General features: G+C 52.3%; 2 protein-coding genes across 2 annotated transcripts; one reads left to right on the top strand and one right to left on the bottom strand.

The window, feature by feature from the left end:
- The first annotated feature begins 3,563 nt into the window (after positions 1-3,563).
- ZSWIM8 (zinc finger SWIM-type containing 8) lies at positions 3,564-17,822 on the top strand. The gene is made up of 26 exons (XM_012760101.3): positions 3,564-4,120; positions 6,122-6,275; positions 6,521-6,615; positions 6,791-6,963; positions 7,144-7,251; positions 7,374-7,455; positions 7,569-7,689; positions 8,400-8,601; positions 8,733-8,908; positions 9,279-10,272; positions 11,035-11,166; positions 11,312-11,491; positions 11,594-11,777; positions 12,040-12,123; positions 12,692-12,816; positions 13,246-13,486; positions 13,585-13,743; positions 13,832-14,060; positions 14,236-14,525; positions 14,680-14,903; positions 15,448-15,936; positions 16,170-16,329; positions 16,458-16,634; positions 16,799-16,918; positions 17,174-17,352; positions 17,487-17,822. The coding sequence occupies exons 1-26, from the start codon at positions 3,913-3,915 to the stop codon at positions 17,688-17,690; spliced, it is 5,490 nt and encodes a 1,829-aa protein (XP_012615555.1). The 5' UTR covers positions 3,564-3,912; the 3' UTR covers positions 17,691-17,822.
- A 257-nt stretch (positions 17,823-18,079) lies between these two features.
- On the bottom strand, positions 18,080-24,142 carry NDST2 (N-deacetylase and N-sulfotransferase 2). The gene is made up of 13 exons (XM_012760102.3): positions 22,521-24,142; positions 22,228-22,315; positions 21,758-21,912; positions 21,387-21,572; positions 20,981-21,109; positions 20,667-20,849; positions 20,484-20,580; positions 19,990-20,113; positions 19,677-19,851; positions 19,300-19,470; positions 19,084-19,193; positions 18,787-18,889; positions 18,080-18,693 (listed from the first exon to the last, which is right to left on the bottom strand). The coding sequence occupies exons 1-13, from the start codon at positions 23,523-23,525 to the stop codon at positions 18,568-18,570; spliced, it is 2,652 nt and encodes an 883-aa protein (XP_012615556.1). The 5' UTR covers positions 23,526-24,142; the 3' UTR covers positions 18,080-18,567.

The raw sequence follows: 24,142 nt of genomic DNA, 5'->3' as shown, positions 1-24,142 counted from the left end.
CGCCTGTAATCCTAGCACTCTGGGAGGCTGAGGCGGGTGGATTGCTCAAGGTCAAGAGTTCGAAACCAGCCTGAGCGAGACCCCATATCTACTATAAATAGAAAGAAATTAATTGGCCAACTAATATATATAGAAAAAATTAGCCAGGCATGGTGGCGCATGCCTGTAGTCCCAGCTACTTGGGAGGCTGAGGCAGCAGGATCGCTTGAGCCCAGGAGTTTGAGGTTGCTGTGAGCTAGGCTGACGCCACGGCACTCACTCTAGCCTGGGCAACAAAGCGAGACTCTGTCTCAAAAAAAAAAAAAAAAAAAAAAAAAACAAAACTGGTGACCAGAGGTTCTGAGATGTATTTTATTTGATCTATGTAGTTAAAAAAATGTTTTTAAATTAGCTCACCACATTCAAAAATGGGGAAAAAAGGTCATTTAAAAAATCCACATTTTAGCTTTTCCTTTTTTAGAAAAACTAAAAGTAGCCCTTTTTTCTTATTCCCACCTGACAATAACAGGTAGAGCTGATGATCTTTTTTTTCTTTTTTTTTTTTTTAGAGATAGGGTCTTGCAATGTTGCCCAGGCTGGTTTTAAACTCCAGGCCTCAAGTGATCCTCCTGCCTTGACCTCTCAAAGTGCTGGGATTATAGGCATCAGCCACTGTACCTCACAATAGAGCCAGTTATCATTCGTCCCTGTTCTCCAGTGATCTTATCACTGGACCTTCCTAAATAGTGAAACAGACTTATTACCTGTTCACTTCTCTCAAGTTATCTGCCTAGTTGCTGAAAGCATTTACTTTTGTGATCCCCCAATATTAGGAATTACATAGCATTTTATGCATACTCTGCCCTTGCAGGCATAATATTTAAATTTATTTTTATTCATTTATTTTTTAAAATTTCTTTCCTTTTCTCAATACTGATCTATATTTTTAAATTTTTTATTATTTTCTGTTTTTTTAGAGACAGCATCTCACCCAGGCTAGTACAGTGGCTCAGTCAGCTCACTACAGCCTAGAATTCCTGAGCTCCAGCAATCCTCCTGCCTCAGCCTCCCAAGTAGCCAGGACTAAAGGCATATGCCACCATACCTGGGTAATTAAAAAAAATTTTTTAGAGACAAGGTCTCACTGTGCTACCCAGTCTAGTCTTGACCTCCTGGCCTCAAGTGATCCTCCTGCCTCTTTCAAGCATAATAGAGTTAACCTTTGTATGTACCTTACAACATGAAATAAAGGAGAAAGAGATCAGTGGTTTTTAATGCTCCAGTGGGATAATTATTAATGTGAGAAAGGGTCTTGCCTTCCTGACCCCCCTGGCAGCTGCCTCCCCCACTGCACCCCCCTCCTCATATTCCATGGGTAGAGAACTGGGCAACTGCCTAATTCTGCAGTCTGAGCCTTTTAGCTATGGGAAGAAGCTCAGTGCTTACTTAAGAGCTTTGGACTAAGGACTTCTTAACCTAGGTCAATAGACTCCCAGTAAGAGGTCTGTGAACTTGGATGGGGGAAAAAATTATATTTTTAAGTACAACTGAAATTTAGCATTTCAATTAAGACTGTAGCCTAGCACTCTGAGAGACCAAGGTGGGTGGATCATTTGAGCTCAGGAGTTCAAGACCAGCCTCAGCAAGAGTGAGACCCCGTGTCCACTAAAAAAATAGAAAGAAATTAGCTGGACAACTAAAAATATATAGAGAAAAAATTAGCCAGGCATGGTGGCGCATGCCTGTAGTCCCAGCTACTCGGGAGGCTGAGGTAGTAGGATTGCTTGAGCCCAGGAGTTAGAGGTTGCTGTGAGCTAGGCTGATGCCACAGCACTCTAGCCCCGGGCAACACAGTGAGAATCTGTCTCAAAAAAAAAATAAATAAATAAGACTGTAGGAAACAAACCACAGTAGCATTAGCAATACCTATATGAAATCATGGTATTTTCATATCATTTTATAGTTACAAATACTCAAAATATCATTTATAGTCATCACAAGCTTCAAAAAAACTTTTTTTTTTGGAGATAGAGTCTCACTCTGTCCTCCTGGCTAGAGTGCAGCTCTAGCACAGCTCACTGAAACTTAAACTCCTGGGCTCAAGTGATCCTTCTGCCTCAGCCTCCCAAGTAGCTCAGACTACAGGCGTGTGCCACCACACCCGGCTAATTTTTCTATTTTTTGTAGAGATGGGGGTCTCAGTCTAGCTCAAGCTGGTCTGGAATTCCTGACCTCAAGTGATCCTCCCACTTTGGCTTCCCAGGGTGCTAGGATTGCCAGCGTGAGCCACTGTGACCAGCCAAAAAGAATTTGGTTTTTTTTCTTGAGCTAGGGTCTCTGTCACTCAGGCCCAGTGCAGTGGCCAGATCTCATCTCACTGCAGCCTTCAGTTCTTGGGCTCAAATGATCTTTCTTCCTCAACTTCCTCAGTAGCTAGGACTTCAGGCACATGCCACTATGCCCAGCTAATTTTTCATTTTTTATGAAGGTGGGGTTTCACTATGGTCTCTAACTCCTGGCCTCAAGTGATTCTCAGTCCTTGGCCTCCCAAATTGCTGGGATTACAGGCATGAGCCACCTGAGACGGGCCCTAGCTTGAAAGTGAAGATAGTTTTTACACTTCCTGCTAGATCTTGTCATTTCATACATAAATAAAGAAGCACTACTACAATTTGTTGTATTAATATTTGATGATTGTATTTCAATATCATTGGTTTCCTTTGTAATACTTGTGTTTTATTGTATGCATTTATAAACAATCTGAGAAGGAGGTCCAGGGACTTCACCAGACTCCTAAAGGGTCCATTGGACAAAGGTTAAGAATTCTTAGACTCAAAGGCTGTGCTGACAAACAGTACAACTGTTTCCTTAAATCAAATGCTTTCTTTCTTGGTGTTTCCCCAATTAGACCCTATAAAGCAGCGGTCCCCAACCTATTTGGCACCAGGGACCGGTTTCAGGGAATACAATTTTTCCACGAATTCCCCAGAACTGCAGGGTCGGGAGAGGAGCTCAGGCGGTGATGGGAGCGATGGGGCAGCTGTAAACACAGATGAAGCTTCCCTCATTGCTCGCCCCCCTTTCCACCCCTCTTCCTACGTTTCATGGAAGACAATTTTTTCACGGGTCGGACAGCGGAGCTCTGCGGCCCCGTCCCTAACAGGGTCGGTCGGGGGAGGGCGGCGGGTGACGGGGGGGGGGGGGGGGGGGGGGTGTTGGGGTTAGAGGGTCAGAGGGTTAGGGACCGAAGCTATAAAGGATACGTTGGCGTGCAGGGCTCTGGACTACAATTCCCAGAAGGTGATGCGGCCTCGGGGCCTACCCGGAGTTAGAACGACAACTCTATCCAATAGTTCCTTTGCTGTCTCTTGACAGCCTACAATTCCCAACATACATGGCGGCTGTTTATGCCTTGGAGACATTGTGGACGCCGAGTTATTGCTGGGATCTGTAGTCGTTTCGTATATCGTTGGGGGTTGGCCTCCCCTTATGATGTCTGAGGGTGGGCTCGAGAAAAAAAGCTGAAAAATGCAGCAATTAAACAAACATGTCCCCTTCCTCCGCCCGTACTCGATCTGATTTCTGAGCGCCCGAGGACGGAAGTGGCGGTGGCCGGCGCGGCCGGAAGTTCAGATCAGCTGATGGGGGAGGCGGCGCCGCAGCCGCCTAGAGGCCCCGGCCGCCGAGCGCTTCGTCCCGGCCCTGAGTCTCGGAGACTAGCCAAGATCACCGTTCGCACCTCGCTGTTGGGCGAGGCCCGGTCCGGTCTCTCTCCCAGGCCTGAGATCCTCGCCCGGCACGGCCGCCCTGAGCGCCCCGGCCACCCCCAGCCCCGGCTCGCCCCTCAGGCTCCGGGCCTCCCCTCAGCCCCCGGCCGGCGGCCCAGGCCCCGGATCCGCGGGGGGGGACCCGGCCCCGGGGGGTGCGGGCCCTATGGAGCTGATGTTCGCGGAGTGGGAGGACGGAGAGCGCTTCTCATTCGAGGATTCGGACCGCTTTGAGGAGGATTCACTCTGTTCCTTCATCTCCGAGGCCGAGAGCCTCTGCCAGAACTGGCGGGGATGGCGCAAACAGTCAGCGGGGCCCAATTCCCCCACTGGCGGCGGTGGCGGAGGTGGCAGTGGCGGTACCAGAATGCGAGGTGAGAGAGGGGAGGAGGGGAGCTGCGTGCAGGCCCTGGTCGGACCTTGCTCGGGAGCTGTCCGGTACCGGGAGCGGAGCTGTCCTCAGCTGGGAGCTGTCCCAAGCTTAGAATGGACTTGCTTTTCGGGCCTTCCTTGGGTGGCCTGGCTTCTCCACACCTGTGTCTGTGTGTGTGTGTGCGCGCGCGCGCGCGCGCGCGTGTTATGGCAGGGAAATTCTGTGTAGGACAGAAAGATCTTTTGTCGTTCTTTTGCCTTAGAGATGAGGTAAGGGAGAAGAAGCCCCTGTCTGACTTGGGAATACCTAACTGAGTTCAGCCCAAGGCAAACCAGAAAGCAGACAGAAAAGAATGTGTGTAGGGGCCAGATTGTGAAGAAGTGACCACCTGAGGTGCAAAGTGCATTGGGAGCTTCTTGCTTCAGGGTAATAATCTCTGATCCCAGATGCACCAAAAAGGGATCCCACCCAGAGGAAAGTGGAGGTGAACTGGTCTGAGAGAGGAGATTCCATAGTTCATACATTAGAGGCTTTGCTCCTGGCCATACCATTCATCTGTCAGAAGCCACAGCTGGGACCACTGGATTGGAGCCTTAGATTTCCATTTCTGGGGCCTGGGGAAGCCTGTGGGTAATTGTCTGTAGGCTCTCATGAAACATTTTTCCTGAGTTTCTTTTATCCTTGAGTCTTTCATTGAATTAACTGATAAGTGCTGTGAAAAATTTTGTTTTTATTAGAGGAGATGGAGGGGAGAGTGATTGTAAGAGAAGCTCCACAGGCTCAGCACTCAGCACATCCTTTCCATTCTTTCCTCATGGCACAGTTTTTGTCCTGGGCCTCAGTGGAAGTTGGCTTTCTTCGGTTTAATTTGCATGATTCTACTCAGGCCATTCCAAACTGTGCTGCAGAGATTTCTGGTGCCCCTTTGGAACAGAAATAAATTTACATGTGTCACTTTTTAGGACTGTTAGGAGTGGTTACACACACACAGGTCATAGGTGATTTCACTTTGCATCTTCTGTGGCCTGCCCACTTCTTTCATATTTGTACGCGTGGGTAGCCTTGGGGACTAGAGCGCCCTTACTTTGGGGGACGTAACTGGAGTCATAATGGTGAAGATTTTCCACATGTTGGTATTTTCCTAGACAGGTTAAAATCTGGGAAAGCATGCCATATCCCCCACCCCCTGCTACCTTCAATTGCTCTCTTGTAAAATAGAAGAGTTAACTTTTTTTTTTAAGGTTTTTTTCAATTCTATGATGTTCTGATCGGTCTTCTAATCTGACTGGCAATTTGGTGAGATGTGCAGTCTGTTGTGTTATCACTGCTTTTTGATTAAAACAGTGTGGAAAGCCTTCTTGATTGGTAACTCCATCCTACTCTAGGTGATTCCAGGAGCAGCAGCAGCCAGGTCCCTGGGATAACTGTCTCCCCAGGAGGGGCTTCCAGGGTAGGAAGTCAGCAGCTAGGTGTCCCAAAGGCAGTGCAGCCCCTCTTGCTTCTTGGGGTTCCTTTTAAACTCTCTGGGCAGTGGCCTGTTTTTTCTCCTTAGATGGGCCCTAGAGTCATGTAGAGAGAAAGGGATAGTGAAAAAGCAATCAGAGATGAGAATGGCAGAGGAGAGACATCAACAATGTAATAAGAATCTAAAGTGTTTGTGGTATGTGGGAAATTCAATGCTGAGCCAAGTGAACAGGGTTATTTCCTAGGGTCCTGGAACTCACCTGTCTGGCCAGAAGTTTTCTGGGATATCCCTGGTATCTTCCGTTCTAGACCTTAGGGAGCAGGCTGTGGGCTGGGGATTGTCCAGCTCCCTTCCCCCAGATGGAATCTTAAGGGTGGTGTATCCTGACAGGATGATCCCTAGGATTTTCATCTAGGTCTCCTCTTTCTTTCATAGTGAAGGTGGGGCCCGAGGATGTGGCACTGGCATGGGTGCCACTTACTCATGGCCCTTTTCATTTCCCCTTCTGTTTGCTGACCCCAACCTTTGTTTCCAAAGATGGACTGGTGATCCCATTGGTGGAGCTATCAGCAAAGCAGGTGGCATTCCACATCCCATTTGAAGTGGTGGAGAAAGTTTACCCCCCAGTGCCTGAGCAGCTACAGCTCAGAATTGCATTTTGGAGCTTCCCTGAGAATGAAGAAGACATTAGGTGAGGCTAAGGACTGGTGGTGGGAAGGGGGGTACTGCTATTCCACTGTCTGCTGGGCTTCCCGCAGAACAAAGGAGATGTATGTGGGCTGTGGTGAGAGGGAGACAAGGGAGGAGAGAGTGCTTGGGATTTTCCCCAAGAAGGAGTGACGCTGGCACAAAAGTGCTGAGACATTATGGTCTCTGACAGGGTCTGCTGAATGTTATTTGCTGACTTGGGGTTATGTCCTCTTCTTCACCCCCCAGGCTGTATTCATGCCTGGCCAATGGCAGTGCAGATGAGTTCCAGCGAGGGGACCAGCTATTCCGCATGAGGGCTGTGAAGGACCCACTGCAGATAGGTGAGGGTCCCTTCATGCCGTGTGGCAACCCCTGCTCATCCCATCCCCTGTGTTTTGAATTCAGGATGCACTGCAAAAGCTGGAACACATTGTCTGAATAACTGCAGGGCTAGGGTCAAGGGCAGAGACCTAGGTCTTGGCTACTCTCCTTGACCATGCCCACATTTCTCCCCAGGGTTCCACCTGAGTGCTACAGTGGTGCCACCCCAGATGGTCCCTCCCAAAGGGGCCTACAACGTGGCTGTGATGTTTGACCGCTGCCGGGTCACTTCCTGCAGCTGTACCTGTGGGGCTGGGGCCAAATGGTGCACCCACGTCGTGGCACTCTGTCTCTTCCGCATCCACAACGTGAGGCCCTCCCAATTTATCCTGGCCCTATCCTGTGCTCCATCCCCCCTTGTCTGCTGCATGCTGGCCACAATGTGAGCCCCCTCGCCTCCCCTACTCTGCCTCTCCGTCCCCAGCTCCAGCTCCAGCTCCAGCAAGCCTTTTCTCAGATTATTCTCTCTCTCTCTCTGTCCCCTTCAGGCTTCTGCAGTCTGCCTGCGAGCGCCAGTCTCAGAGTCCCTGTCTCGGCTACAAAGGGACCAGCTGCAGAAGTTTGCTCAGTACCTCATCAGTGAGCTCCCTCAGCAGGTGAGCAAGGTTGGCATGCCCTCCCTACGACTAGCTCCAGGGCACATCAGACTGCTGTTAGCCCCAGGCCGCCGTGGGTTCACCTATGCCTTGTTCTCTCTGCCTTTGTCCTTTCCCCTTAGATCCTCCCCACAGCCCAGCGTCTCCTGGATGAACTCCTCTCCTCCCAGTCGACAGCCATCAATACGGTGTGTGGAGCCCCGGGTGAGTGTGCTGAGAAAGATGGGCAGCAGGAGGAAGGAGCTGGTAGCACACAGCGCTGCTGTCAGGGGAATCCAGGCCCCTTCTCTAGGTGACTGATTGGCTGTCATCCCCAGACCCCACAGCAGGACCCTCGGCATCGGACCAGAGTACTTGGTATTTGGATGAATCTACGCTCACTGACAACATTAAGAAGACACTGCACAAGTTCTGTGGCCCCTCCCCTGTGGTCTTCAGGTAATCGGATCTCTGTCTACTTGCATCTGCTGTGTAGGGGGAACATCCCTCAGGCTGTTGCTCGATCCACAGTTCTGTTAATGCCTGTGACCCCCACCTTTTACTCCCTGCACTGGCACAGTGCCTGGCATACAGAAGATGTCACTAATCAATCAATAGATGATGACCTTGTATAGGCTCAGAGTGGTCTGTTCTTATCCAGTTAGAGCAAGAATTTTTTTTTTCCTTTGACAGATCAGGAAATTGAGGCAGAGAAAGATTAAGAATTTTTTTTCTTTTTTTAGAGACAGAGTATCGCTCTGTCACCCTGCTAGAGTGCAGTGGTGTCATCATAGCTCACTGCAACCTCAAACTCCTGGGCTCAAGTGATCCTCCTGCCTTAGCCTCCTGAGTAGCTGAGACTACAGGCAGGTGCCACCATGCCTGGCTAATTTTTCTGTTTTTTGTAGAGACAGGGTCTTGTTTTTGCTCAGGCTTGTCTCAAACTCCTGGCCTTGAGCAATCTTCCTGCCTCAGCCTCCCAGAGTGTTAAAATTACAGACATGAGCCACCGCACCTGGCAAGATTAAGAATTTTTGTTAGTGATGTCCTTTTCTCTATGCTCTGTATTTTGGGGTTAGAATCCCTTTTGGGTCACAGGCCTATTGCATTTTCACCTGCTTCATTCAGCTCCATCTTAGAGTCATCACTTTCTGCTCTACTACTTCCAGTGACGTGAACTCCATGTATCTGTCTTCCACGGAGCCTCCGGCAGCTGCCGAATGGGCGTGTCTGCTGCGCCCTCTGAGGGGCCGGGAGCCAGAGGGTGTCTGGAACCTGCTTAGCATTGTGCGGGAGATGTTCAAGAGGAGGGACAGCAATGCTGCCCCCTTGTTGGAAATCCTCACTGACCAGTGCCTCACCTACGAACAGGTAGTCCCTCAGAGTGGGGCTCATTCTCTCCCTCCCTCCACTTCATGCTTCTCTTTCTGGAAGGGACACCAGGGAGGGCTCCTCTGTCTTTCCGAGCTCTCAGGTGCATCTCATGTTCCTTTTGGCTCTAGATAACAGGTTGGTGGTACAGCGTGCGCACCTCAGCTTCACACAGCAGTGCCAGCGGGCACACCGGCCGCAGCAATGGTCAGTCAGAGGTGGCAGCCCATGCCTGTGCGAGCATGTGTGACGAGATGGTAACACTATGGAGGCTCGCCGTGCTGGACCCTGCACTCAGCCCCCAGCGGTGAGTCTCCTCCAAGGCTTACCACAGCACCGAGCCTGGGCCAGCTGAGGACATACTGAGCCTTCATCTCTGTGTACAGGGACATGCCGTTGTTCTAGATCTAGGGAGATGGCGGATGCTGAGCACTAGTGTTACCAAAGATTTCTGAGTCCTTTTCCTGAAAGGCTTTATTTCTTCCCTCCCCTAAGTAGCATCAACTTTCCAAAATTCCCAAGTGTTGCAGTGATGTCTGTGGGCTAGCTCAAGAAATATCTCCCTGTGTCCTTTCCCCATGCCCATCTTCAGGGTATACACCTACCCCATCCCCTCCTTTCCCTTCCCAGTGCAGACTGTAGCCTCCCCAGCAGCCTCCTGCCCTTTGTTCCCACAGCCGCCGGGAGCTGTGCACGCAGCTGCGTCAGTGGCAGCTGAAGGTGATTGAGAATGTAAAGCGAGGACAACATAAGAAGACCCTGGATCGACTCTTCCCTGGTTTCCGGCCAGCAGTGGAGGCCTGCTACTTTAACTGGGAAGAGGCTTACCCACTTCCTGGTGTCACCTACAGCGGCACTGACCGGAAGTTGGCAATGTGCTGGGCCCGGGCCCTGCCCTCTAGGCCAGCTGCCTCCCGCTCTGGGGGCCTGGAGGAATCCCGGGACCGGCCCCGACCTCTTCCTGCTGAACCAGCTGTGCGGCCCAAAGAGCCTGGTGCCAAGCGCAAGGGATTGGGTGAGGGGGTCCCCTCATCGCAGCGGGGTCCCCGCCGCCTCTCAGCTGAAGGGGGAGATAAGGCTCTGCATAAGATGGGTCCAAGTGGGGGCAAAGCCAAGGCACTGGGTGGGGCTGGCAGTGGGAGCAAGGGCTCAGCAGGCAGCGGGAGCAAGCGGCGGCTGAGCAGTGAGGACAGCTCCCTGGAGCCGGATCTGGCAGAGATGAGCCTGGATGACAGCAGCCTGGCCCTGGGTGCAGAAGCCAGCACCTTTGGTGGATTCCCTGAGAGCCCTCCCCCCTGTCCTCCACCTGGTGGCTCCCGAGGCGCTTCCACTTTCCTTCCTGAGCCCCCAGATGCTTATGAAGAAGATGGGGGTGTGTACTTCTCAGAAGGGCCTGAGCCTCCCACAGCCTCTGCTGGCTCCCCCGGCCTACTGCCTGGGGAGGTCTGTACCCGGGACGACCTCCCTTCCACAGATGACAGTGGCAACGGGCTTCTCAAAACCAAAGAGGCAGCCCCTGCAGTTGGAGAGGAAGATGATGACTACCAGGCATATTATATGAATGCCCAGGATGGGGCTGGAGGCGAGGAGGAGAAGGCAGAGGGCGGGGCTGGGGAGGAGCACGACCTGTTTGCTGGGCTGAAGCCACTGGAACAGGAGAGCCGCATGGAGGTGAGGGGACTCTGGGGAGACTGAGGGAGGGAGGGCTGGGTGCTCCTTAGCCACAGGTGGAGGTGACCATCTAGCTGTAGTTGGGAGTGTCAGGACTGTTAGCAGGACTGCTAGAATCCTGTAGCAGGCTCCTAACTGGCCTCCCTGCCTGCAGTCCATTCTCTTCGCTGCTTCCACATGATGTTTCTGGAATGTCTGATTGTGTCGTGCTGCTGTTAAAACCCTTCAGTGGTTTCCCATTACCCTTAGGCTAAAAATGAAGGTCGTTGGCATGACTTGTGCGGTTCCATTTGATCTGAACTTTGCCTGCTCATCTGGCTACTCTGTCCCTTACACTTCAGTCAGCTGGATCATGCCTGTAGCCTTCCATGCTCCCTCTTGCATTCATGCTTTTGTGCAGATCGGCTTCTCTGCTGGAATGCTCTTCTCCCATCTTGCCTGGGTAGCTCCTATCCTTCTTCAGGTCTCAGAGATCATAAAGATCACTTCCTCTAGGAATTCTTCCCTCATACTGTTCCTCTGCCCCGAGACCCAGTGAGGTGTCCTCCCTCCTGCTCCCCTCTTGACCTTTCTAGTAGTAGCTGGCATCAGTCACTTTTGTGCTGTCTCTCTAACCAAACTGAGCTCTTGTGGTATACCCAGGACCAGCATAGGGCCCAGCATATACTAAGTGTTCAAGGAATGTTGCTACATGACTGAGCATGATGTCCTGCCCCTGGAAGTTGGGGCTTCAATCTGTTTGGTCCCATGTCCTCTCTCCAGGTATTATTTGCCTGTGCTGAGGCCTTGCATGCACATGGCTATAGCAATGAGGCCTCCCGCCTCACTGTGGAGCTTGCCCAGGACCTGCTAGCCAACCCTCCTGACCTCAAGGTAGAGCCGCCCCCTGCCAAGGTGAGAGACCCCCTTCCTCTACCTTCCTGACACACCCTTACCCCTGGCCTGCTCCCATGTCCCACCCCAAGTGAGAGCCTCCTTCTGAGGCAGACACCCAGGTGAGTCAGACTCATCTGCCTGTCTCCTGTGTCTCCCTCTCTAGGGCAAGAAGAACAAGGTATCCACGAGCCGTCAGACCTGGGTGGCTACCAACACCCTGACCAAGGCAGCCTTCCTGTTGACAGTGCTAAGTGAGCGCCCAGAGCACCACAACCTGGCCTTCCAAGTCGGCATGTTTGCCTTGGAGCTACAGCGGCCCCCAGCTTCTACCAAGGCCTTGGAGGTCAGAGGTCCTATCTGAGCCTTTTACCTCAATCTCTCTAGATCCTTGCACCTTGAACTCCATTGAGGTACTGGAAGTTTGAGCTCCTTCCCATGCCCTTAGGTGAAGCTGGCATATCAGGAGTCTGAGGTGGCTGCCCTGCTCAAGAAGATCCCTCTAGGCCCGAGTGAGATGAGTACCATGCGGTGCCGGGCAGAGGAGCTTCGGGAGGGGACCCTCTGTGACTATCGGCCTGTGTTGCCCCTCATGTTGGCCAGTTTCATCTTTGACGTTCTCTGTGCTCCAGGTAAGGTGTCTGACCTTATAGTAAATGGGGAGCTAGGGTAGGGGTAGCTTTCTCTAAGGAAAAACCAAGAGCCCCAAGGTTCTGAGTCACCTTTAGGACTGTCAAGCAGCTGGGTACAGGTCTATGATGAGCATCTTGGGTTCCCTTCCATTCTTTCCTGTGATACTTCTGTCTACCTGACTTACCCCAACTTTCTTCTTCTTCTTTTTTTTCCCCCAAAGCTAGGATAACCACATCTTTCATCCAGTAGTTTCTCCCACAGGTTCCCGGCCCCCAAGTCGCAACTGGAACAATGAGATGCCTGGGGATGAGGAGCTGGGATTTGAAGCAGCAGTTGCTGCCTTGGGTGAGTCTGTCAGTGACTTGAGCATATCCATGAGCTCAGGCTGGCCCAGGCCTTGATGGGCATGAGATCTGGGCCTTATTGCTAAGGGCTCTATGGTAATAGGAAATTTAGGGTGACATGTGTGAGCCAACTAGGGGCCTGTAAGACAGTAATCTAAGGCAAAAATGTGTGGTATGGTGTCAGGTGTTAGAAGGGCAGCAAACAAAAATCTAGGGAAAGGCCTTGGGGACGTGCTAGAATATGGAATGTGGGCCAAAAGATCTGTAGGTTCTAGATGGGGGAATACCATGAATAAAGACATAATGCAATCAAGTCTTCATGAGAGTGAGGAGAGCAGCTTCCCTGAAGTGATAGGTGCATGCTGGGTAGCTAGAGGGGGCCAGGTTATAAACATCTTGAAAAGCAGACCAGAGGTTAGGCTGGATATAATAGGTACTTATAGAATGCTCTAGGTGATGTGGGTTGGACTGGGAACCCCTTCCCTCACATGCTGGTGGCTAGGGACCCTGGCCCATTTGCCTTTGCTGTACATCTGCTCTCAAGCCCCATGAAGCCCTCCTTCTCACAGGCATGAAGACAACAGTGAGTGAAGCAGAACATCCCCTCCTATGTGAAGGCACACGTCGGGAGAAGGGTGACCTGGCATTAGCACTAATGATCACTTACAAGGATGACCAGGCCAAGCTCAAGAAGGTAAGGGACTCAGATACTGGTCTTTTGACTGGGACAGAAAATTTCACCACCTTTCTCAAGGGGTTTCCAGTACAATGAATAAAGTGCTACTCTGCCCGCAGGCAGTAAGTAGGGAATCCTGAGGACATCTCATAAACAAGAGGCACCAGTGGTTCTCATAGGAGTGCTTGGGCATGGAGTGGAAGAAGAGCAGAGGGCATTCATTAATTTACTTCAGCATTTATTTAATATCAGTGTGTTCAGCCCTGTGGCGTTATAATGGATACCAGGATATGTGAACAGGAAGTTATCCTGCAGTTTTAACTGGGGAACCCTTCCTGAGGAGGTAGCAGTTGGCTATTTCAAGGAGAAAGGAAGGTAACAGAAGTCAGGAAATAAAGGGCAACCTATCACTGCTTCTCTGGCGGTCACTGCTTTTCTGTCTTCCAGATCTTAGACAAACTATTGGACCGAGAAAGCCAGACGCATAAGCCACAGACACTGAGTTCTTTCTACTCATCTAGCCGTCCAGCCACAGCTAGTCAGAGGTCTCCTTCAAAGCACGGGGGCCCATCTGCCCCAGGGGCTCTGCCACCACTGACCTCAGGCTCTGCAGGGCCTGCCCAGCCAGGGAGTGTGGCCGGGGCTGGGCCAGGCCCCACTGAGGGCTTCACAGAGAAGAATGTGCCTGGTGAGGTGGGGGCACTGGGCAGGGGGGATGAATGGTATGGAATCACGTTGGGGTCACCTTTCTTGGGCTCATCCCAATGTCCTATTTTCCCCACCTAGAGAGTTCCCCACATTCCCCCTGTGAGGGTCTCCCATCTGAGGTGGCTTTGACCCCAAGGCCAGAGGGGAAGGTTCCCAGCCGCCTGGCACTTGGCAGTCGTGGAGGATATAATGGACGAGGATGGGGCTCCCCAGGGCGGCCTAAGAAGAAGCACACAGGTAGGGCAGCCTGTGGGATGGCGTGGAGGGTAGGTATCCCTGAAGGCTGGAGTCTGACTCCTGAGACTGACTTGTCTTGGGAGTTTAGGCATGGCCAGCATTGACAGCAGTGCCCCTGAAACAACATCAGATAGCTCCCCCACCCTAAGCCGGAGGCCACTTCGAGGGGGCTGGGCTCCCACCTCTTGGGGTCGAGGACAAGACAGTGACAGCATTAGCAGCTCTTCTTCCGACTCCCTGGGCTCCTCATCCTCAAGTGGAAGTCGCCGGGCCAGTGCCAGTGGAGGTGCCCGGGCAAAGACAGTTGAAGTTGGCAGGTCAGTGGAAAGAAATACCCATCTCGCCTGATCTGGTCCACCCTCAGAGCCATATCCCTGGTGTAATCCAACCATTGTCCCCCAACATCCTCACTTACCCTGGTCCTTCCCAGCCTACGTGGACACCCATTTCAAAGAAGCCCCAACTCCCGTCCCTACCCCGTTGCCCCTTCAGGTACAAGGGTCGCCGCCCCGAGAGTCATGCCCCTCATGTACCCAATCAGCCGTCAGAGGCAGCTGCACACTTCTACTTCGAGCTGGCGAAGACGGTGCTGATCAAGGCAGGGGGCAACAGCAGCACTTCCATTTTCACACATCCATCTTCCTCAGGGGGCCACCAGGGTCCTCACCGCAACCTACACCTTTGCGCCTTCGAGATTGGGCTTTATGCCCTTGGCCTGCACAACTTTGTTTCTCCCAACTGGCTCTCACGTACCTATTCTTCCCACGTTTCCTGGATTACAGGTAAATCCTGGTCCTGATTTGGGTACAGGAGGGGGATTAATTGGTAGAGATAAGAACCTTATCTTTCTAGAATTACTGTTCTGATAGACATCATTCTCATGCCCCAGTGGTGCCCACGCTAACCCCACTTTGCTCATCTCTCCTTTCCCTGAAGGCCAGGCAATGGAGATCGGCAGTGCAGCCCTGACCATACTGGTAGAATGCTGGGATGGGCACCTGACACCCCCTGAGGTTGCATCCCTGGCTGACAGGGCATCACGAGCACGAGACTCCAATATGGTGAGGGCAGCGGCGGAGCTGGCCCTGAGCTGCCTGCCTCATGCCCATGCATTGAACCCCAATGAGATCCAGCGGGCTTTGGTGCAGTGCAAGGAGCAGGTATTTCTACAGGCAATCTGGGGATCTGGTCTCGGGCATCTGGGCAGGGAGGCTGAAGATGGGGAAAGCTGAGGGCCCAGCTCTTAATCTCCATTTCCTAGAGTTTACAAACTGTCGTTTGTCCTCACATGGTGATATTTTACATCTTAATGTGCTTTCACATCCTAATTTCCTTTACCTTATAACTGTAAGGTTAGGGTTATTCCTATTTTACAGATAAGGAAATGGAAGCCTATAGTTTAGGGACAAAGATGATCACCCAGGATAGAAAACTTAGGGCAGGCCTCAGAGAAATGGGCCTTGGATAGGAGGGGGTTGTTAAATTAGCTTGGAACTGGGACTATAACCTGAGTCTTTTCATCAGTAAGTATTTGTTCAGTGTCTGTGTGGAGCCCTCACTGCTGACACTGACTCTGAGCATTGACCCTGACCTCCAATGCCTCCCTGGGAACTAGCCAGCTCTGAGGGAGACATTGGAATGTCATCTGACACCATCCCTGGGGTAAAGGCCTTTCCCCTTACACTGTGTGCCCCTCCCTTTCAGGATAACCTGATGTTGGAGAAGGCCTGCATGGCAGTGGAAGAGGCGGCTAAGGGTGGGGGCGTGTACCCCGAAGTGTTGTTTGAGGTTGCTCACCAGTGGTTCTGGCTATATGAGCAAACAGCAGGTGGCTCATCCACAGCTCGTGAAGGGGCTACAAGCTGTAGTGCCAGTGGGATCAGAGCAGCTGGGGAGGCTGGGCGGGGGCTGCCTGAGGGCAGAGGGGGCCCAGGGACTGAGCCAGTTACCGTGGCGGCAGCAGCAGTGACAGCGGCAGCCACAGTGGTGCCAGTCATCTCAGTGGGGTCCAGTTTATATCCGGGTCCAGGACTGGGGCATGGTCACTCCCCTGGCCTGCACCCCTACACTGCTCTACAGCCCCACCTGCCCTGCAGCCCTCAGTACCTCACCCACCCAGCTCACCCCGCCCACCCCATGCCTCACATGCCCCGGCCTGCTGTCTTCCCCGTGCCCAGCTCTGCATACCCACAGGTGAGACCAGTGTTCTGGGGGGTGGGGCATGGGGGAGAATATTGGGAATTCATGGGGGGTTGGAGTGGGGTACTCGGGGAATAATAGGGCTACGAGTCTTGATGAGGTGGGGGAGTCTGGGGGACCCAGCCCAACTAATATAAGAAACAGAGGCATGCCCATTTGTGGAGCAAAGGAGAGCTGCATTCTCATATAACTTGGTTTCTTCCTTCCCCTCTTCCCCCTGCCTCTAGGGTGTGCATCCTGCATTCCTGGGGGCTCAGTATCCTTACTCGGTGACTCCTCCCTCACTTGCTGCCACTGCTGTGTCTTTCCCCGTCCCTTCCATGGCACCCATCACAGTACATCCCTACCACACAGAACCAGGGCTCCCGCTGACCACCAGTGTGGCCTGTGAGTTGTGGGGACAGGGAGCAGGTGAATGGAGGGGGCGGTACACTGGGCAGGGGAGATGGGGAGGGAATCTTCTCTGCCCTTCCTTGGGTTCTGAGTTCCTCATGTGGTTTCCATCTCACCCTCAGTGAGCAGTGTCCATCCAGCATCCACATTTCCAGCCATCCAGGGTGCCTCACTGCCTGCCCTGACCACACAGCCCAGCCCCTTGGTGAGCGGGGGTTTTCCACCACCCGAGGAAGAGACGCACAGCCAGCCTGTCAATCCGCACAGCCTGCATCACCTGCACGCTGCCTACCGTGTTGGTGAGAGGAGGTCCCTTTCTGTGTTCCCACCTGCAGTTGTGCCAGAGGCTCTTCAGGGCACTCCCTCCACGAACTCTTAATCTGTTCATTGTGGGGTCAGGTACCAGGCTGGGGTAGAGGGTAAAAAGGATGCACCCCACCATGTGCGCCCCCTTATCTTCCAGGAATGCTGGCACTGGAGATGCTGGGTCGCCGGGCACACAACGATCACCCCAACAACTTCTCCCGCTCCCCCCCCTACACTGATGATGTCAAATGGTTGCTGGGGCTGGCAGCAAAGCTGGGTAACACCTCCCCTCCCCAGGACCATTGTCCCCCCCACCTGCTCCCCCCACCTTCCTATCCCAGACCTCCTTCCTAGCTCTTGCTCAGAGTTGAGGCCTTGGTCGGGTATGTGTGCGTGCGCGGGGGGCGGAGGGTTACCTCAGCTCCTGGGGAGGAGGGAGGCTGTCTGCCAGGCCAGAGCTGAGATAAATAAGTTGGGTCCCTAGGGCAGAGGTGGCCACCCCCGTCTCATGCCCCTCCCCCCTGCCCCCCAGGAGTGAACTACGTGCACCAGTTCTGTGTGGGGGCAGCCAAGGGGGTGCTGAGCCCGTTTGTGCTGCAGGAGATCGTCATGGAGACGCTGCAGCGGCTGAGCCCTGCTCATGCCCACAACCACCTGCGTGCCCCGGCCTTCCACCAGCTGGTGCAGCGCTGCCAGCAGGCGTACATGCAGGTGACAATCCAGAAGTATGGAGCAGGGTGGAGTACCTCCTGGGTGGCATGGACCAGATCACCTAGCATGTAAGGGAGGCGGGGCCTCATTCAGTGCTTTGTATTAAGGCTCATCTTGCACACATTTTCCTCTAGTACATCCACCATCGCTTGATTCACCTGACTCCTGCCGACTACGACGACTTTGTGAATGCGATCCGCAGTGCTCGCAGCGCCTTCTGCCTGACGCCCATGGGCATGATGCAGTTCAACGACATCCTACAGAACCTCAAGCGCAGCAAACAGACCAAGGAGCTGTGGCAGCGGGTCTCACTCGAGATGACTACCTTCTCCCCCTGAGTCTTTCCCTGCTAGGGCCCTATACGGGGACACAGGCCTGTGGCTATGGGGGCCCCTCACACAGGGGGAGTGAATCTTGGCTGGACAGATCATCCCCACTCAGTTCCCTGGTAGCCCAGACTGGCAGCTGCTCTTGGGCTGTAGCTTGGGGCCAAGATGTTTCAGACCCTAGAAGCCTAGGGCTGGGAGAGTCAGCCCTGTCTGGGAGGGGGCGTTGGGTAGCCTCTGGTATTTATTTGGCATTTATAAATATATAAACTCCTTTTTTTACTCTAGTCTGTGTGGCCTTTCCCTTCTTTCCTTCCATGTGCAGATGAACTTTGAACTGGGGGAGGAAATGTCTGACACTTGCTTTATTCTAGGTTTTTCCCACTCCAGTGAGGCAGACAAAACAGAAAAATAAGGATGTTTATTAAGGACATTTCTAGCCCACAGCTAGGGCTCATACTCAGCTCTATGAGCCACTGTCCGACCTCATCCCCATTCAATGTGAATGACATTAGGAGGCCGGGCCACAGGTAGATCCCACCGCCTGACTAAAAGGGCCACATTAAGGGGCCCCTCCCATAGCCAGGTATAGACAGATACACTGCTGGGAATGAAGAGGGAAATCATTGGACTAATACATTCCTCTACACCCTGCCTGGACCCTCTCACTCCTCCCCACCTCCCAAGATTATGGGTCAAAGATGCCTAGTACCATGAAATTGGGTACCAAGGGAGCCCCTTTATCAGGCCCCATCTCAGGCCTGGGGGCCACTGAGGTAGAAGGGGGAGGAGCCAGGCCATCCTAAGCCCTTTGTGGACCCTGCTCTGGGCTTGCCCCTTAGGGATGTAGGGTTTGTTTTTTTTTTTGCTGGTATAGAAGGCTGGGATGTCAGCCCAGACTGGAATGCTGTAGTTCTTCCCGAAGCCACGAGGGCACTGGCTGTCCAAGCCGGCTCAGCAGCTTCGACAACTCCAAATTATGGTTCCGGAAAAAATCCGTAAGGAAAAGGCGAGACTGACAGGAGAAAATGAAGGCAGACGTGGTAAGGAAGAGGACAGAATTAGATCCTAGAGGTGGAAGGGGATACCCTGGCCTAGGCTTGCTTACCTCAGTGTCCATATCTGGGTACTTCCGGCCTTTGCTCCTGCCTAGACAGCGAGTCTTACCACCTTCAAGTCCCTGGCACCAAAATCCCTTATCTTCATCAAACCTGCTCAACAGGAAGAAGCCATTAGGTAGCAAGAAGAAAAATTCAAGCACCATAAATGCACACTACCCCTCCCAGCCCACAGGGACACATGTCTCTGCTTGTGAGACAGAATAAATCCATGTCTCTTCCAGACATGGTCAACCTGCTTCCCCATTTCCCCCAGAGTACTCCTCGCCTGGGTCATGCTCTCCCACCTGAGGGTCCGTGTGTAGTTCAGAAAGGGTGTGATACCCAGGAACTTCTGGATGTTCTCCATTGAGGCTGCTGGGTTGGTACGCAGCTCTTGCCCATCCACAATCAGCAACTAAAGGGACAGGGATGTGGTTCCCTCTATGTTCCTAAGAAGCCTCTGGGCTGAAGGGAAGAGGAGGGGAAGGAGGACCCCACTGAGGGATCTTGGGGGATTATACCTGTCCAGAGGGGTAGTAAGTCAGCCAGCGTTGCAGATGGGTAGAATAGTAGCCAGGGACAAGACAACGGTTCTGCAGGGAGCGAAGTGCCACAGGGGCCTGGGAGGAGGCTGAAATCACCTGGTAGAAGGTATAGTTCAGAGCAACTAGATCTCCATGTGCTCGCTGGTGCTGAAAGACAAGGAGTAGGAAAGTAAAGGAATGGTGATTTGACAGTATTATTCTGACTTTACTCTTGTTCTGGTGATAGACAGCATAGGTACCCTTATTTCCAAGGCACTAATCTAGTTTCTCTACCTTCATTCCTGCTGTCTCTAGTAGTCACCACTTCCCCTCCACCTTAAGCCCCAACGTTAAGTCCCTAGCTTTAGGCAGACCTGGTACCAGGAGTAGGCCCTGTCAGCAGGATTGGTGAGCACAGTGATGATCTTGGCTCGTGGCAAGAGGGCTGCCCCCCGCCGTGGTACAACCTCTGAGTCAAAGTAGGCGGCACTTTTTTCAAATAGGAAGTCAGTGCTGGCATTGGAAGGGACAGGGAAGAAGTCCATGTACCTAAGAAGTAGAACAGAGAAGAAAGGCAGAGGAATTTGCTAAGTAAAGGAGCCAGATATCTGTGCTGGGGGAAGCTGGAATGGGGTATTTTTACAGAAGGAGTGTTCCTCTGAGAAGCATTCAAGGGATCAGTCTCACCAGTCAATACCCTTGTGATAATTAGGGCCGTTGAAGAACTGAATCTCCTCAAAGGTGCTGGGGCTAGGGAAGCTGCTAGTCACAGCTGGATGCAGGCTCAGGAAGAAGTGAATAGCTGTGGTCCCTAAATGGGAAAGAAAGACCAGGTCATTCATTGCAGGAGAGAAGCTGGCTCAACAGCATGAGTTTGAAGGAAGTGAGAAAGTAACCACTCAGAGTAGCAAAATCCCCTTTGGCCAAACTACAACGAGAGGAGGAAAGTCTGAGAGGCCCAGGGAAGGGTTTAAACAGCGGTTCTCAGCCTCAATTGTGCATCAGAATCACTTGTTGATCTTTTAAAAACTTCACACATGATTCAGAAATACAATCAGGGTTAAGATTCACTGCCTCAAGGGACTGGATTAATAAGGAGTGGGTATGAAAAAGGAGTTCCTTGGCAAAAGGATCCTTTGGGTTTACGGCAGGGCAAGAGAAGTTGGCTAAGGATAATTCACCTGTCTTTTGGGGTCCCACGATGAGGAACTTTGGGAGCCGATCACAGGTTTTCTCCTTGGACCAAATATCTTTATGCCTCTTGTCATCACAGGGATTCTGAAGACGCCAAGAATCAGATAAGGCCTAGTCTTCTCTTAACCTCCTGCCCTCAACACGTCTCTGGTTAGCCTCCTCTCCCCTACCTGCCAAAGTGGGCTTCGCTCCTGAGGGAAAAGTTCAAAGTACTTTTGTGCAAGAGGGACAGGAGGAAGGGTCTGCAGGCGCAGCTGTGTCCAGCACTGGAGGAAGCGCACCAGGCTCTCAAAGGTGTACAGGCCCAGCCGGTCATTTCCATAATTGGACAGATGGGTCATAAAGATGCTGATCTGTAAGAGGGTGTCTGCATGTCAGATCTGGAGAGCCTACCCCACCTCAGAATCAGCCTTGTTGAGTAAAGCTCCCAGCCTGCGAACACCCTGGCTCTCCAATCTTCTAGCCCTTCCTCTCGGCACCTTACCGGATTAAGCAGCACCGTCAGAAAGAGCTCTCCACCTCGGATGCTCCGGTCTAGTTCACGAGAGCCTCCAGGATACTCATTATAGAAGATAGTGTGAGTGAAGAGGCCACATGTCTGCCGGGGCAGCACCTCGAGGGAAAACAAGAAACAGGGATAGATGAGATTTAATAGATAGAATGAGAAGTAGATGAAGGACAAAAGTCTTGAGGCACCGGGATTCCCTAGGTTTATAGAGGACTCAGTCTGAAGTTACAGTGATAAAGCTCTATGTGCATTTTGACTTTTCTCCCTTCTACCCCCATTATGTGAATGAACATGGACTGGCAGTAGACAGGACATAGGTGAATGGAGGTTGGAGACTGTCTAAATGTGGGCTTGATTCAAGTTTGTACTGGGAGTCCCTCACCATAATGCCATTGTGAATGAAGCCACGGCGGTAGCGGGCAGGACGGAGATGGGGATATTCCTCAGTGCTGGTCACCTGGATGCCCCACACAGATTTCCAGGCCTCATAGAGCTGCGTGTGGATGGGGTACACACCCGAGTGGTGGGGGGCCACAGCATATCCCAGATCCGTGGGAATCCCATGTTCCTGGGAATGGCATAGACTCTCACCAGGACCTGGTGAGGTTTGAGGAGTAGAGGGTAAAGAGGGTGGGGAAGCCTCCACAGAAAGAAAAATGGAAAGGGTAGGGAAAGGGTATCACATTAGGGGACGGTTGAAAAGGAAGCTTTATCTCTGGGAGAAAGTATGGGGAAGAGATCCAAGAGTCTCACCAGAGCAAACTGTTTGTTGAGCCTCATCTGGTCAGCCAGCACGGAGCGATTGTGGAACAGGTGTGGCTGCATGTGGCTCCACATGTGGGGGAACCACCAGAACTCTTTGCGGTGCTTCAGCAGCATGTCGTCCCCTGCATCCTCCTCCTCTGTCCCTATGACCACACACTGACCACTGACCACAGCCAGTCAGCCCCTGTGCCCTCCTTTGTTTTGTGACAACATTGACTACCTTCCATTCTTGTGACATTAATGACCCCTGCCCACCTAAGATTTTTTATTTGCCCCATTGCCAACTTGCCCTCCAGCCACCCATGCTAACCTAAATTCATGCCCACTACTGGCTCCTCACAGGACTCTGACCCCAAACCTTGAACCTTTCCTCCAACTTATCTGCCCATGGAGATGGACAGTGAAGGGACAGACCAAACTAAGAATGATACACTGAAGGAACAGATAAATAAGCTCACCAGTATGATAGAACTTGCCCGAGAAGCCCAAGTTGAAGGTGAAGTTAGGGACTAAGGTCCTGAGTTTGTTCTGGGTGGTCAACAGAGCCTAGGAAGAGTAACAGGGACATGAGAAATAAGATAAGAGCAGACTGAGGAGGAATATATGAGAAGTAGCATTCTTCCTGCCTGGAAAGGGCAGGGCAAGGAGTGTATCTACGACAAACTCAGAATCAAGGGAAGGGAGTCTGACAGGCCAGAGATTGAATAGTTTCTAAGAAAACAAATTTAAGTAATGAAAAAGAAAGACTGACCTCAACATCAGCCACCTTCATGCGAGTTCCTTCCTTGCCCACAAAGATGTCATCAATATCTACCAAGATGTAGCGGTCAAGGTCTAGGCAGAGGCGCTTGCCAGTGAGGTATGCAACGGCATCGACGAAAATAAGTTTGTGGAGCCAGAAGGAAAGGCCATGACCAAAGAGCACCCGCTGGATGCCATCATGAAGCCCCAGGTCCTGTACCACAGTGGGAAGCCGGGCCCGACGAGGCACTGGTCCTGGCACAGGGGGTTCAGCTGGCCGAAGGCTGGCAAGAAGCACTGGTTCATATGTGCTATGATTGGACTGGAAGATGGTCCAGTCATCACCAGGCAGTGGCCCAGGCTCCAGGTGGCTGGGGCGTGTGAGATGCAGTAGAGGCGCAGAAGGATTCACTTGGTAATCCCGAAGCCCCAAGTTTGAGTGTAGAAAAAGGGGAAAGCCCTTGAGCTGGGCACTCAGTAGGCTGTGCTCATGGGCTCGGAAAAAGCCAATGATGCCCACACCATATTCCACACAGTACCGGTCTAGCAGTTCCCGACTCCAGGCATCCAGGTTGACGTACTTGAGCAGGTTTTCATAAATGACCAAGACATAGCGCCCACGGGTATGATCAGTCAACGTGGGCATGTCCCCTCGGCCAGGTGCCAGCTCAGTGCTATAGCGAAAACGACTAGACTCCAGGATGGCCACAATCTCCTGCCCCAGCTGTGAGTATGCACTCTCCACAAACACAAGTACCACAGGTTCAGTTCGAGCTGTCTCTGGAGGCCTGGGGGGCCGAGGTGGAACTGGAGGCCGTGCAAGGCCAGGGCCAGCTGCCCCACCACTGCTGCAGTCTCCCAAAGGCAGGGGCAAGGGTTCCTTGGCCTTGGGGCTGGTAGACACGTAGTAAGCCAGGAAGCCCATGGAGCCTAGGCTGAAGGCAATCAGCAGCAATATGAGGCGATGCAGTTCCAGCTGCCGAGCTGGGCGTACTACCTTCCACAGCTGGAGCATGGCGGGTAAGGAAGGGAGGGAGGGATGGGGACCACCTCAGGGGAAGGGATAGGAGTTCTATAGGCTAGTACTGTCTTGGAAGGGTAGAAGGATAGGAAAAGAGGGGAAAGGGATTCCCTCAGGGGCAGTTCCCTGAACAAGTGGAGACAAGTCCCCTTAGTATAGGGTAGGAGAGGTAAAAGGGGAAGCAGGGGGCAACTGGACAGAGTCCACTAGTCTCAGGTCACCATGGCCCCCTGGCCCATGGCTTCAGGTTGCAATTCTTGCCAGGCTCCACCCTTGGTCCTGACTGAGCTCCTCACATTGGAGATCAGCAAAGTTCACAATTTCTGTTCCCACTATCTGTAAGACAGAGAAATCAATGGGTTACTTCTCCCCTTGAAACTACATCATTAATCCTCCTCACCCCATCTCTTACCTCCTGCTTACTGAATGATTTGTTCTCCAGAAAAAAGCTCTTGTAGGATAAGAACACAAGCTGAGTCCTAAAGCTTAGCTTCACAGCTTGTTCCCCTTCTTAGAATACCCAAATGAGGCCAGGCACAGTGGCTCATGCCTATAATCCTAGCACTCTGAAAGGCTGAGGCAGGAGGATGGCTTGAGCTCAGGAGTTCGAG

Source organism: Microcebus murinus, chromosome 14 (assembly GCF_040939455.1).
Source record: "Microcebus murinus isolate Inina chromosome 14, M.murinus_Inina_mat1.0, whole genome shotgun sequence".
In the NCBI taxonomy this organism is placed as follows: Eukaryota; Metazoa; Chordata; class Mammalia; order Primates; family Cheirogaleidae; genus Microcebus; species Microcebus murinus.
The sequence above is the reverse complement of the archived record's forward strand: the minus strand, read 5'-3'. Positions and strand labels throughout refer to the sequence as shown.